Here is a 14,812-nt window from a genome sequence, read left to right as displayed (position 1 = left end):
CTAGCCACATGGCTAATTAATATTCACTGCACAGTATTGTTGTCCGGATCATGAACCATTAGGATCTTTGATCCGGATCTTTTTTGTGAATCAAATCATCAGGAAGCAGGGTAAGGGAGGATATTACATCACAATTGGCTTCATACAAAACAGTCAAACATGGAACCTGCCATGAGCTGTCGGGAGCATCAATCTCTGCAAATACTATATAAAAATTCTGTGAAATCCAAACGTGGACAGTGAAATGCATATGTAATGTAAGTACAGCCAATATTTAGCTACTGATATATGTGTTTTTTTTCCTTTGAGACCCTACACCTAACAGCTCCTCTTTAACAGGACATTGCTTGTCATTTAATAAGAAAGAAGGCCAGGTAGGATACTGAAAAACATAAGTTAACTTAACCACTTCACCCCAAAGGGGTTTTTACCCTAACGGACAAGAGCGAGTTTCACCTTTCAGTGCTCATCCCTTTAATTTGCCAATAGCTTAATCACTACTAATCATAATGAAATGATCTATATCTTTTTTCACCACCAATTGAGGTTTTTTGGTGTTGATATTTGTTTTCAGTAATTAATTTATTTTCTATGCATTTTAAAGGGAAAAACAAGGAAAAAATGAAAAAATACAATTTCATCCCCTATAGTTTTAATATAAACACTGCTACTGTACATAAAACCCACACATTTTATCTGCCTATCTGTCCTGGTTATCACAACATTTTAATTATGTCCCTAGTACAAAGTATGGTGACAGCACGGTGGCGTAGTGGTTAGCTCTCTCGCCTTGCAGCGCTGGGTCCCTGGTTCGAATACCAGCCAGGGCACTATCTGCAAAGAGTTTGTATGTTCTCTCCGTGTCTGCGTGGGTTTCCTCCGGGCACTCCGGTTTCCTCCCACATTCCAAAAACATATGGATAAGTTAATTTGCTCCCCCCTAAAAAATTGGCCCTAGACTACAGTACTTACACTACATAATATAGACATATGGCAATGGTAGGGATTAGATTGTGAGCTCCTTTGAGGGACAGTTAGCGACAAGACAATACATATATATACACTGTACAGAGCTGCGTAATATGTCGGCGCTATATAAATACTAAATAATAATAATAATAATCATAATATATTATTTTGTAAATAAAGGTGTATTTTTTCTATGGTTCCTTTTTTTCACTATTTTCACGTGCATGTGCACAGGAATGCACGTGCAGGAGCGCGCACGTGCACAGCGGCAGCAGCACTGTTTGACTTAGAAAAACGTCTTGGAGCCGTTAAGAGGCTCTAGCAGGACGTTTTTATAAGTCAGCTTGTCATTAGGTGGTTAAAGTGACACTGAAGTGGTGAACAAAAATATGATATAATGAATTGGTTGTGTAGTACAGATAATTACTAGAACATTAGTAGCAAAGAAAGTAGTCTCATATTTTATTTTCAATTATATCATTTTTTAATAGCAAAAATCACCTATGGGACAGAGTAGTGGTATATGTAATATATTTGTATACATACCGGTAATATTTTTGTATGCAGATAATGTCACGTTTATTTGACATACACATTAAAACAAAAGTTTTCTTTAAAGCCATGTCTGCCTATTAGCAGTAAAACATTTAGGTCCATATTGTAACGATCGGTGTAACACAGAGAGGATCTGATTACCGGTGATCTGCAGTATCACTGGGAATACAGATATATACCCGATTATTGATGATCTGCAGTTTCACCGATAATCAGATATACAAGCTAACCCCTGGACACCTAAGAGTGAGAGTGATTGGTGCAACTGTAGTACTTAGAGGGCAGGGCCTCTGAGCAGTATGTAGTACTGCACAAACTCCTTCCAAGGACCTGAACTCTCCCAGGGGGGAGGAGTCAGGTTGGATGTAGGAAGGACAAACCAAGAGTGACACTAGACGGGAGTGTCACTACCAGGATTGGGAACCGCCTCTAACAGTAAGGTCGGTTCTCGAGGTCGGACAAGCCAGGTTGTAAACACACGGACAGATAAAGTACAGATTCAGAAGGCTGAGGCGAAGTCTAAAGTACAGGCAGGGTTCGGCAACAGGGTATCAGAAATGTTGAGGTACAAAAACAGAAGGCAGATGCAGAGTCTAAGGACGAGCCGGTGTTCGGCAACAGAGTATCAGAATGGCAAAGTACAGGATCAGAGTTCAGGAGAATAGTCACTAGTCAGGCAGGCAGAAAGTCATAACAGATAATCACAATCAAACTGGTACTTTAAACTATCAACAGAATCTAACTAAGTGTAGGATTACAGCTCCAGCTGGTCCCGGCACACTTTAGGATCTGACTCAGGTCTAAGTGCTACCACCATGTGATCGCAACGCCAGACAACCAGCAACTGAACAGCCAGCAGTATATATACACAGGCATCTCTCCAGCACCTCCCTAAGTGCTGGACCAATGAGATGTGGAGCCAGTGTCAGCTGACCAGCCTGGTCAGCTGACTCACTTCTGGCTGTCATATAATCCCTGCCTCAGTGCGCGCGCGTCACTCTAAGCCTAGAGGGACTACGTGTCCCAGCCACACCAGCACCGCTCTGCGGTACCTCAGCGCGCGCTAACCGCCGCTTCCAACGCGGCGGTTTCTCCGCGCTCCGGCATGCCCCGTATGGAGACAGCCGCCTCACACTGAGTAGAGGCGGCTGCCTCTCCGTGCTCCGCCATGCCATGTGCGGAAAGAGCCGCCTCCCGCCGACTCATGGCGGCGGCTCTTCCGCGTTTCTTTACACATATACAAATTAACTTTTTCTCCTAAGTTTTCTCCTAGGCGATATACACACATCTTGACATTAACATGCCTTTTAAACCAAAAGCAAGTGAGGATATAGTCAAAATAGTTTTGACAGTATTTCAACTACTTTTTGGTTACAGAGTGCTGAAAAGTTATTTTAAAACAGAAGATGAAAACTTATCTCCTAGGAAAAAAATCAGAAGAAAATGATGATTGAATAAGGCCCATATGCAATTCACTTTTTCTCCAAGGTCTTCTCCTAGGAGACAATTTTTCATCTTCTGTTTAAAATGCCTTTTTAGCACTCAGCAATTGAGAAAGTACTAAAAAAAGTGGTGAAAGGTACTGTCAAAATTATTCAGAGTATTGTCTTGTTTGCAGGTGGCTTAAAGTGACACTGAAGCAAATTTCAAATAAAAAAAACAGATACTCCCTAAGGAGAGGGAAGGCTCTAGGTCCTATAGAGCCTTCCTGTTCTCCTGTCTCTGTGTTCCCACGCAGGCTACCCCGGTAGCAGTCCAGGACCAAATGGTCGTGGACTGCTCTTTTTACGGGTTGGGGAGACATTGGCTGTCTTCTCTTCAAATTAGCTTATCGGCCAGACCCGTGGCAGTCATGTGACATGGGAGAGATCAAATTACAACTTATGATTATACACAAATGAGGGGGGATTAGACAGGCTAAACTCTCTAAATACATAGAGGGTGCATTCTCTCTGTTTTCCTTCTGTCCTGTGCAAGAGTTCAGATCCACTTTAAAAGACGTTTTATTGATAAGGTGTTAAAATCTTGCCTATGAGAAAACGTAGGAGAAAAAGTGAATTGCATTGACCCATAGTGTCTCTTGAATGTCTTACCTCAATGACTGAAGTACAGATGGTCACTATCCCAACATAAAGTAAATTGCGTTCAAACCACTTTTGGAAAGCTTCTGCACATCCCTGGAGAAACAAAGAATATGACATACGACACATTTGTAGATTACCTTGCTTTTCCTATTTTTCACCTTATTTATATAAAAACATTTTAAGCATCCAACTACCAAAAAAAAATATACAAAAATAAGGAGCTGAAATGATTACTTAAAAAAGTACCCCTAAACGTTTTTGCTCTACATACTTTTAAATGTGTTTTATCTGTGGTGCTTTGACGACATATGTCATAGCACCATCTTCACACTCCAGTGCCCCCTGTGGTCCCCACCCTGCTTGCTCAGCCATAATATTCAACTTACTATGTGTGGGGAGGTAGTGGCAGTTCCCCTTCCTCTTTTCCTCTCTTTAGAAACGCCCTCTCCACTTGCTGCTTATGGTTCCAATATGCACTGCACACAGAAATATCACCATCTATGACTGAGCTCAAAATGATAGTGTACTAATACAGCTATTAGTACACTATCGTTCCGAGCTCAATCTCCACAAGCCCGCACACGTCGCTTCTCTCCTGCACACTGTGTTCAGTGTATATCGTAAGTGATGAGTAGAAGGGGCATTCCTAAGGAGGGGCAGAGAGGAGGGGGAACTGCCACTTTATCCCCACCCATAATCGACGCACCATTCACATTAATATAAAACAGCTGATATGTAGAAGGATTTGCACCATCTAAAAGGTAACGATCTGTCAAGGCGGGAAATTTTGCTCGATCACCGGCGGGTTGGGAGCACGTCATTAGTGGCGTTCGGTTCAGCGACAACTGACGCAGCAGTAATATCAGCTGTCCGACGGCGCGAGTCCCCGGGTCCGTGATGTCCCTTCTTCCGGCTGGCCTTCTTCTCCATCTCCTCTTCACTTCCTCTGTACTGTTTTCCGCTTGTCACAGGATGGGACAGGAAGTGAAGAGGAGACGGAGGAGGACGCTGGAAGATGGGACAGCACGGACCATGGAAAGTCGCGCCGGCGGACAGGTGATATCATTGCTGCTGGCCGGGGGAGGCAAGGGCAGCAGCGGCAGTTACATAGGTTGTGAATTGATTTTATGCTGAAATCGATTCAAAATCTGTGTGCAGTGTATGAGCAGCCAATAGATCCCTTTCTGATCAGAATCGATCAGAGAGAAATCTCTATCTGTTGGTCGATCTGGTGGTAATCGACCAGTGTATGGCAGCTCAGATTTACATAAGAAGCAGAGTTCATTCCGGCATGGGCTTCTCCCACCCCCGGTGTAACATTACTGATTACACAATACCTACACATTAATGAAAGATCCCAAAGTTGCTGATTCCAGGTAATGGAAAATATGCAACTATGGACGCTGCTTAGTGGAGCTCCTGCTCTTGGCTCCCTAAAAACGGCTTGCACTGGCACAAGAGGTATTGCAGAACTGCGAAACTTATACCGCTGACATCCCCGTGGCAGCCCGATCAAAATGAACCGCAGCAAGAGGGTAACCTCTCCTCCAGCAAAACTTTTGGACTTCTACAAGGAACACCCGGGGAATGACAAAGATGGCCGCCGGAGAAACAAGATCTCACAGGCAGAGGACATGCTGGAAGCAGAGGAGAGAGAAAATACAGCGAACCTCAAGCAGAGACAAACAAAAGAAAAGGGTGAGACTCCCAGATCTAAAGGTGAGCAAAACAAACGCCCTATACCTCCCTCTGCAGACACTACACCACTTAAAAAAATCTCCCTGCAAAAAAGCATGCTGCCTCAGGCGCCATCTTAGAGACCTCGCCAGATTCAGATGAGGATCCATTATGGAGACTTAATGATCGATAAACATTGATCAATCACCCAGAAACTAAGGATCAGCTGAAAAAAGCTCTTGAAGAATTCATTGATATAAATGTGACTCCTGACACAAATCCTCAGCTACTATGGGTTACTCACAAAGCATTTATAAGAGGTGTCTGCATCTCGTTACAGGCTAAACTAAATAAACAAAGATTAATACCCCATCAAAAGTTACTAAAACAAGTTCAAGATTTTAAACAAATTCATAAAATCAACCCAACACCACAAAATTTAGTCCAACTAAAAAAAGGTAGGAACGATCTGCAGACATTTTATTTGTATAAATTTGAACAAAATTTGTTTAACCACTTGAGGACCTAGGGCTTTCTACCCCTTAAGGACCGGCCACTTTTTTTCCATTCAGACCACTGCAGCTTTCACGGTTTATTGCTCGCTCATACAACCTACCACCTAAATGAATTTTGGCTCCTTTTCTTGTCACTAATAAAGCTTTCTTTTGATGCTATTTGATTGCTCCTGCGATTTTTACTTTTTATTATATTCATCAAAAAAGACATGAATTTTGGCAAAAAAATGATTTTTTTAACTTTCTGTGCTGACATTTTTCAAATAAAGTAAAATTTCTGTATACATGCAGCGCGAAAAATGTGGACAAACATGTTTTTGATAAAAAAAAACCCATTCAGTGTATATTTATTGGTTTGGGTAAAAGTTATAGCGTTTACAAACTATGGTGCCAAAAGTGAATTTTCCCATTTTCAAGCATCTCTGACTTTTCTGACCCCCTGTCATGTTTCATGAGGGGCTAGAATTCCAGGATAGTATAAATACCCCCCAAATGACCCCATTTTGGAAAGAAGACATCCCAAAGTATTCACTGAGAGGCATAGTGAGTTCATAGAAGATATTATTTTTTGTCACAAGTAAGCGGAAAATGACACTTTGTGAGAAAAAAAAAAAAAAAAAAAAGTTTCCATTTCTTCTAACTTGCGACAAAAAAAAAATGAAATCTGCCACGGACTCACCATGCCCCTCTCTGAATACCTTGAAGGGTCTACTTTCCAAAATGGGATCATTTGTGGGGTGTGTTTACTGTCCTGACATTTTGGGGGGTGCTAAATTGTAAGCACCCCTGTAAAGCCTAAAGGTGCTCATTGGACTTTGGACCCCTTAGCGCAGTTAGGCTGCAAAAAAGTGCCACACATGTGGTATTGCCGTACTCAGGAGAAGTAGTATAATGTGTTTTGGGGTGTATTTTTACACATACCCATGCTGGGTGGGAGAAATATCTCTGTAAATGACAATTTGTTAATTTTTTTTACACACAATTGTCCATTTACAGAGATATTTCTCCCACTCAGCATGGGTATGTGTAAAAATACACCACAAAACACATTATACTACTTCTCCTGAGTACGGCGATACCACATGTGTGGCACTTTTTTGCACCCTAACTGCGCTAAAGGGCCCAAAGTCCAATGAGTACCTTTAGGATTTCACAGGTCATTTTGAGAAATTTCGTTTCAAGACTACTCCTCACGGTTTAGGGCCCCTAAAATGCCAGGGCAGTATAGGAACCCCACAAATGACCCCATTTTAGAAAGAAGACACCCCAAGGTATTCCGTTAGTAGTATGGCGAGTTCATAGAAGATTTTATTTTTTGTCACAAGTTAGCGGAAAATGACACTTTGTGAAAAAACACAATTAAAATCAATTTCCGCTAACTTTTGACAAAAAATAAAATCTTCTATGAACTCACCATACTCCTAACGGAATACCTTGGGGTGTCTTCTTTCTAAAATGGGGTCATTTGTGGGGTTCCTATACTGCCCTGGCATTTTAGGGGCCCTAAACCGTGAGGAGTAGTCTTGAAACGAAATTTCTCAAAATGACCTGTGAAATCCTAAAGGTACTCATTGGACTTTGGGCCCTTTAGCGCAGTTAGGGTGCAAAAAAGTGCCACACATGTGGTATCGCCATACTCGGGAGAAGTAGTACAATGTGTTTTGGGGTGTATTTTTACACATACCCATGCTGGGTGGGAGAAATACCTCTGTAAATGGACAATTGTGTGTAAAAAAATCAAAAGATTGTCATTTACAGAGGTATTTCTCCCACCCAGCATGGGTATGTGTAAAAATACACCCCAAAACACATTGTACTACTTCTCCCGAGTACGGCGATACCACATGTGTGGCACTTTTTTGCACCCTAACTGCACTAAGGGGCCCAAAGTCCAATGAGTACCTTTAGGATTTCACAGGTCATTTTTGTTTCAAGACTACTCCTCACGGTTTAGGGCCCCTAAAATGCCAGGGCAGTATAGGAACCCCACTAATGACCCCATTTTAGAAAGAAGACACCCCAAGGTATTCCGTTAGGAGTATGGTGAGTTCATAGAAGATTTTATTTTTTTGTCACAAGTTAGCGGAAATTGATTTTAATAGTTTTTTTTCACAAAGTGTCATTTTCCGCTAACTTGTGACAAAAAATAAAATCTTCTATGAACTCACCATACTCCGTACGGAATACCTTTGGGTGTCTTCTTTCTAGAATGGGGTCATTTGTGGGGTTCCTATACTGCCCTGGCATTTTAGGGGCCCTAAACCGTGAGGAGTAGTCTTGAAACCAAATGTCGCAAAATGACCTGTGAAATCCTAAATTGGACTTTGGGCCCCTTAGCGTACTTAGGGTGTAAAAAAGTGCCACACATGTGGTACCGCTGTACTCAGGAGAAGTAGTATAATGCGTTTTGGGGTGTATTTTTACACATACCCATGCTAAGTGGGAGAAATATCTCTGTAAATGACAATTGTTTGATTTTTTTACACACAATTGTCCATTTACATAGAAATTTCTCCCACCCAGCATGGGTATGTGTAAAAATACACCCCAAAACACATTATACTACTTTTCCTGAGTACGGCGGTACCACATGTGTGACACTTTTTTGCAGCCTAGGTGCGCTAAGGGGCCCAACGTCCTATTCACAGGTCATTTTGAAGCATTTGTTTTCTAGACTACTCCTCGCGGTTTAGGGCCCCTAAAATGCCAGGGCAGTATAGGAACCCCACAAGTGACCCCATTTTAGAAAGAAGACACCCCAAGGTATTCCGTTAGGTGTATGGCGAGTTCATAGAAGATTTTATTTTTTGTCACAAGTTAGTGAAAAATGACACTTTGTGAAAAAAAACCAATAAAAATTAATTTCCGCTAACTTTTGACAAAAAATTAAATCTTCTATGAACTCGTCATACACCTAACATAATACCTTGGGGTGTCTTTTTTTTCTAAAATGGGGTCACTTGTGGGGTTCCTATACCGCCCTGGCATTTTACAGGCCCAAAACCGTGAGTAGTCTGGAAACCAAATGTCTCAAAATGACTGTTCAGGGGTATAAGCATCTGCAAATTTTGATGACAGGTGGTCTATGAGGGGGCGAATTTTGTGGAACCGGTCATAAGCAGGGTGGCCTTTTAGATGACAGGTTGTATTGGGCCTGATCTGATGGATAGGAGTGCTAGGGGGGTGACAGGAGGTGATTGATGGGTGTCTCAGGGGGTGGTTAGAGGGGAAAATAGATGCAATCCATGCACTGGGGAGGTGATCGGAAGGGGGTCTGAGGGTTTGGCCGAGTGATCAGGAGCCCACACGGGGCAAATTGGGGCCTGATCTGATGGGTAGGTGTGCTAGGGGGTGACAGGAGGTGATTGATGGGTGTCTCAAGGTGTGATTAGAGGGGGGAATGGATGCAAGCAATGCACTGGCGAGGTGATCAGGGCTGGGGTCTGAGGGCATTCTGAGGGTGTGGGCGGGTGATTGAGTGCCCTAGGGGCAGATAGGGGTCTAATCTGATAGGTAGCAGTGACAGGGGGTGATTGATGGGTAATTAGTGGGTGTTTAGGGTAGAGAATAGATGGAAACACTGCGCTTGGGTGGTGATCTGATGTCGGATCTGCGGGCGATCTATTGGTGTGGGTGGGTGATCAGTTTGCCCGCAAGGGGCAGGTTAGGGGCTGATTGATGGGTGGCAGTGACAGCGGGTGATTGATGGGTGGCAGTGACAGGGGGTGATTGATGGGTGGCAGTGACAGGGGGTGATTGATGGGTGATTGATAGGTGATTGACAGGTAATCAGTGGGTTATTACAGGGGAGAACAGATGTAAATATTGCACTGGCGAATTGATAAGGGGGGTCTGAGGGCAATCTGAGCGTGTAGGCGGTCGATTGGGTGCCCGCAAGGGGCAGATTAGGGTCTGATCTGATAGGTAACAGTGACAGGTGGTGATAGGGAGTGATTGATGGGTGATTGATGGGTAATTAGTGGGTGTTTAGAGGAGAGAATAGATGGAAACACTGCGCTTGGGTGGTGATCTGATGTCGGATCTGCGGGCGATCTATTGGTGTGGGTGATCAGATTGCCCGCAAGGGGCAGGTTAGGGGCTGATTGTTGGGTGGCAGTGACAGGGGGTGATTGATGGGTGATAGGTGATTGGCAGGTGATTGACAGGTGATCAGTGGGTTATTACAGGGAAGGACAGATGTAATTAATGCACTGGCGAATTGATAAGGGGGGGGGGGGGGGTCTGAGGGCAATCTGAGCGTGTGGGCGGGTGATTGGGTGCCCGCAAGGGGCAGATTAGGGTCTGATCTGATAGGTAACAGTGACAGGTGGTGATAGGGGGTGATTGATGGGTAATTAGTGGGTGTTTAGAGAAGATAACAGATGTAAACGATACATTTGGGAGGTAATCTGACGGCGGGTTTGCGGGCGATCTAATGGTGTGGGTGGGTGATCAGATTGCCCGCAAGGGGCAGGTTAGGGGCTGATTGATGGGTGGCAGTGACAGGGGGTGACAGGGGGTGATTGATGGGTGATAGGTGATTGGCAGGTGATTGACAGGTGATCAGTGGGTTATTACAGGGAAGAACAGATGTAATTAATGCACTGGTGAATTGATAAGGGGGGGTCAGAGGGCAATCTGAGCGTGTGGGCGGGTGATTGGGTGCCCGCAAGGGGCAGATTAGGGTCTGATCTGATAGGTAAAAGTGACAAGTGGTGATAGGGGGTGATTGATGGGTGATTGATGGGTAATTAGTGGGTGTTTAGAGGAGAGAATAGATGTAAACAATGGATTTGGGAGGTGATCTGATGTCGGATCTGTGGGCGATCTATTGGTGTGGGTGGGTGATCAGATTGCCCGCAAGGGGCAGGTTAGGGGCTGATTGATGGGTGGCAGTGTCAGGGGGTGATTGACGGGTGATTGATGGGTGATTGACGGGTGATTGACAGGTGATTGACAGGTGATTGACAGGTGATCAGGGGGATAGATGCATACAGTAAACAGGGGGGGGTGGTCTGGGGGGGGGTCTGGGGAGAATCTGAGGGGTGGGGGGTGATCAGGAGGGGGCAGGGAGCAGGGGGGGGGGGGGATAAAAAAAAAATAGCGTTGACAGATAGTGACAGGGAGTGATTGATGGGTGATTAGGGGGGTGATTGGGTGCAAACAGGGGTCTGGGGGGTGGGCAGGGGGGGGTCTGATGGGTGCTGTGGGCGATCTGGGGCAGGGGGGGGAGAAATCAGTGTGCTTGGGTGCAGACTAGGGTGGCTGCAGCCTGCCCTGGTGGTCCCTCGGACACTGGGACCACCAGGGCAGGAGGCAGCCTGTATAATACACTTTGTAAACATTACAAAGTGTATTATACACTTTGTATGCGGCGATCGCGGGGTTAACATCCCGCCGGCGCTTCCGTATAGCCGGCGGGATGTTGCGGCGAGCGAGCGGTGACAGGCGCCGGCGGAGGATCGCGTCACGGATGACGCGATCGCTCCGCCCATGCCCTTAAATGGACCGCCGCCTCTGTGGGTGAGGCCGTCCTGCAGGGCTCCACTTCCCCGCCGCCCCTGTGTAGTGGGCGGTCGGGAAGTGGTTAAAATGAGAGCTAAATTCTATGCTCAAGGGAACAGGGCCGGAGCCTTGTTGGCTAACCAAGTTAAAAATAAGCAGAAAAAAAACTAATCTTGCCTGGATATGGGATAAAGATCAAAAAGTTAAGATAATTGACCCTAAAGCTATAGCTAACAGATTTGCGCAATAGTATGCTGAAATCTATAAACTAAAAGATGCACATGACGTTCCCCAGCCTACTGCTGAGGTAATAAAAGATTTTCTAACCAAAATAAATCTCCCTACTATTAACCCTCCTGGCGGTTTATCAAAATCCGCCAGGGGGCAGCAAAGCCAATTTTTTTTTTCTTCATGTAGCCAGACAAGGTCTCGCTACATGATAGCCGCTGCCCAGCGGCATCCCCCCAGCCCCAAAGAACGGGATCTCCTGGAGGGCTTCCCTCGTCGCCATGGCGACGGGCGGGATGACGTCATCGACGTCGTGACGTCAAAGGGGACTCTGATCCACCCCACAGCGCTGCCTGGCACTGATTGGCCAGGCAGTGCACAGGGTCTGGGGGGGGGGGGGCGGCAGCGGCGCGACGGATAGCGGCGGATCAGCGGGTAGCGGCGGCGATCTGATTACACACGCAGCTAGCTAAGTGCTAGCTGCGTGTAGCAAAAAAAAAAAATATGCAAATCGGCCCAGTGGGGTCTGAGCGGTGCCTTCCAGCGGCATAGCCCGAGCTCAGCTCGGGCTTACCGCCAGGAAGGTTAAACAGCAACACCTTGAATCTCTGTTAAACCCTATCTCAACCACAGAGATCTTAAAGAGAGTCTGAAGCGAGAATAAATCTCGCTTCAGACCTCATAAATAGCAGGGGCACGTGTGCCCCTGCTAAAACGCCGCTATAGCGCGGCTTAACGGGGGTCCCTTCACCCCCAAATCCCCCTCGATACACCCGGGGAGCGCTTCCTGGTTGGGGCAGGGCTAACCGCCGCAGCCCTGCCCCACGCGCGTCTGTCAGCGCGTATCTCCGCCTCTCCCCCGCCCCTCTCAGTCTTCCTTCACTGAGAGGGGCGGGGGAGAGGCGGCGATGCGCCGCTGACAGACGCGACTGGAGGCAGGGCTGCAGCCGTTAGCCCTGCCTCCAGGAAGGGAAATTCTGCGACCTTTCTACGACACACTTTTGCGGGGGGTGGGTTGGGGGTGAAGGGACCCCCGTTTAGCCGCGGGATAGCGGCGTTTTAGCAGGGGCACACGTGCCCCTGCTATTTATGAGCTCTGAAGCGAGATGTATTCTCGCTTCAGAGTCTCTTTAAGAACAATCAAATCACTAAAACAAAACAAATCTCCAGGACCAGATGGTCTAATCAATAAATATTATAAGTCTCTTACTCATCTCCTTCTCCCCTCCTTAGAAAAACTCCTTAATTCCATCAAATCCACAGGCATTCTTTATAAAGAAATCTTACAAGCCACTATAGTAACAATTCCAAAAGAAGGTAAAGACCCATTCATACCAAGCAGTGTTAGACCAATTTCCCTGCTGAACACAGACATAAAATTGTATTAAAAAATTCTAGCAAGTATACTGGGAAACGTCATGCATTACCTTACTGGAGAAGATCAAGTGGGATTCATTAAAGGCAGACAGGCTTCAGATGCTACTAGAAGAACAATTGATCTCATTCAACTTGCTGAAAGTTCTGGCGGCCTTCTCTGCTGCTAACTTTGGATGCAGAGAAGGCCTTTGACAGAATAAACTGGACCTATCTGGAACTGGTTTTACAAAAAATCGGTATACCAGAGATATTCTAAAACGCTATTATGGCACTCTGTAGCTCCCCGTCTGCTATGGTTTATACCTCAGGATTGTCCTCAGATATATTTGGCATTTCAAACGGAACAAGACAGGGCTTCCCCCTTTCACCACTTATCTTTGACCTATTAACAGAACCTCTAGCTGAAAGTTTGAAACTATAAGATCGAATCAAAACATATCAGGAATTCAATGTGATTTAACAACTTATAAGATAGGACTCTATGTGGATGACATTATTATCTCCATAACAGATATATTTAGAAATCTCTAGCAGCAACCCATGAAACTCTGGAGCAATTCAGTAAAATTTCACACTATAAAGTCAATTATACCAAATCACAGATAATGGGAATAAACGTCAAACCAGACTTATCGTATTTTCTGCCGTATAATATGCACTTTTTCTCCCCCAAAAATGGGGAGAAAAAGTCCCTGCGTCTTATACGGCAAAGGCAGGGAATCCCACGACTTCCAAACGCCCGCCGATACGAACCGCCGCCATGTCGGGGATTCCCTGCCTTTGTGTGCCCACTCCCCGTGTCTCTGATGCCCCAGCACAAGTGCATCAGTAGTGTTCAGGCAGCCGGATCACATACCACATGGCTGCCGCCGCTGCCAGGAACTGCCTCCTGTGTAATGCTGCTGGTGGCTCTTGTACCCGTGTGCCCGCTCGTTCTATTGCGTCTCCGCTCCACCATTTGCCAATGTAAAATATTGGGCAGCTGCTTCCCTATCGCCGCGAGGATTGCAGATCTGTCTCCTGTACGCGGCTGGCTCTATTGAAAGGCTCGTTCTGATTGCGTCATCAGTACGAGCCTTTCAATAGAGCTAGCCGCGCACAGGAGACAGATCTGCAATCCTTGCGGCGATAAGGAAGCAGCTGCCCAATATTTTACATTGGCAAATGGTGGAGCGGAGACGCAATAGAACAAGCGGGCACACGGGTACAAGGGCCACCAGCAGCATTACACAGGAGGCAGTTCCCGACGGCGGCCATGTGGTATGTGATCCAGCTGCCTGAACACTACTGATAGACTTGTGCAGGGGCATCAGAGACACGGGGGAGAGAGCGACCACCCACTTGGCACCAGGGAATGGTGACACAGGAGGACACATAAAGGGATACATAAAGGGATACGTGTACACACATATGGGACACAGGAGGGCACATAAAGAGACATAGGAGAACACATAAAGGATACAGGAGAACACATAAAGGGACACAGGAGAACACATAATGGACACAAGAGGGCACATAATGGACATAGGAGGGCACATAAGGGACACAGGAGAGGACGTGGGGACACAGGCGGACACCATTTGGGGGAGAACATGTATAAGACGCTCCTGGAATATGGACGCACCAGATTTAGTATATATATTTTTTTCCCTGGTTTGTGACCTCTAAACCTGGGTGCGTCTTATATTCAGGAGCGTCATATACAGCGGAAAATACGGTATATGAGAAATTAAAACATATTTTTCCATATAAATGGACTAAATCTCCAATCCTTTACCTGGATATTAACCTAGTCACACCAAGTTCCTTGACTGATACCAAAAATTTCCCCCCACTATTAGCTAAAATAGAAAAAAAATATGTAATGATTATAGTAAATTTATGATCTCTTGGACTGGCAAA

At 45.5% G+C, this 14,812-nt stretch overlaps 1 protein-coding gene across 2 annotated transcripts in view; it reads right to left on the bottom strand.

Moving 5' to 3' along the window:
• CD53 (CD53 molecule) overlaps positions 1–14,812 on the bottom strand; it is a 110,882-nt gene that overhangs the window by 2,799 nt on the left and 93,271 nt on the right. Inside the window, exon 7 of one of the 2 annotated variants that reach the window (XM_068269651.1) lies at positions 3,618–3,701. The exons of the other annotated variant lie outside the window; for it this stretch is intronic. Coding sequence (XP_068125752.1) covers positions 3,618–3,701 — 84 coding nt within the window. The remainder of the gene's footprint in view (positions 1–3,617; positions 3,702–14,812) is intronic. 2 annotated transcript variants of the gene reach the window in all.

The sequence above is a fragment of the Hyperolius riggenbachi genome, chromosome 2 (assembly GCF_040937935.1).
Source record: "Hyperolius riggenbachi isolate aHypRig1 chromosome 2, aHypRig1.pri, whole genome shotgun sequence".
In the NCBI taxonomy this organism is placed as follows: Eukaryota; Metazoa; Chordata; class Amphibia; order Anura; family Hyperoliidae; genus Hyperolius; species Hyperolius riggenbachi.
Note: the sequence above shows the minus strand (reverse complement) of the source record. Positions and strands in the feature narration are given on the sequence as shown.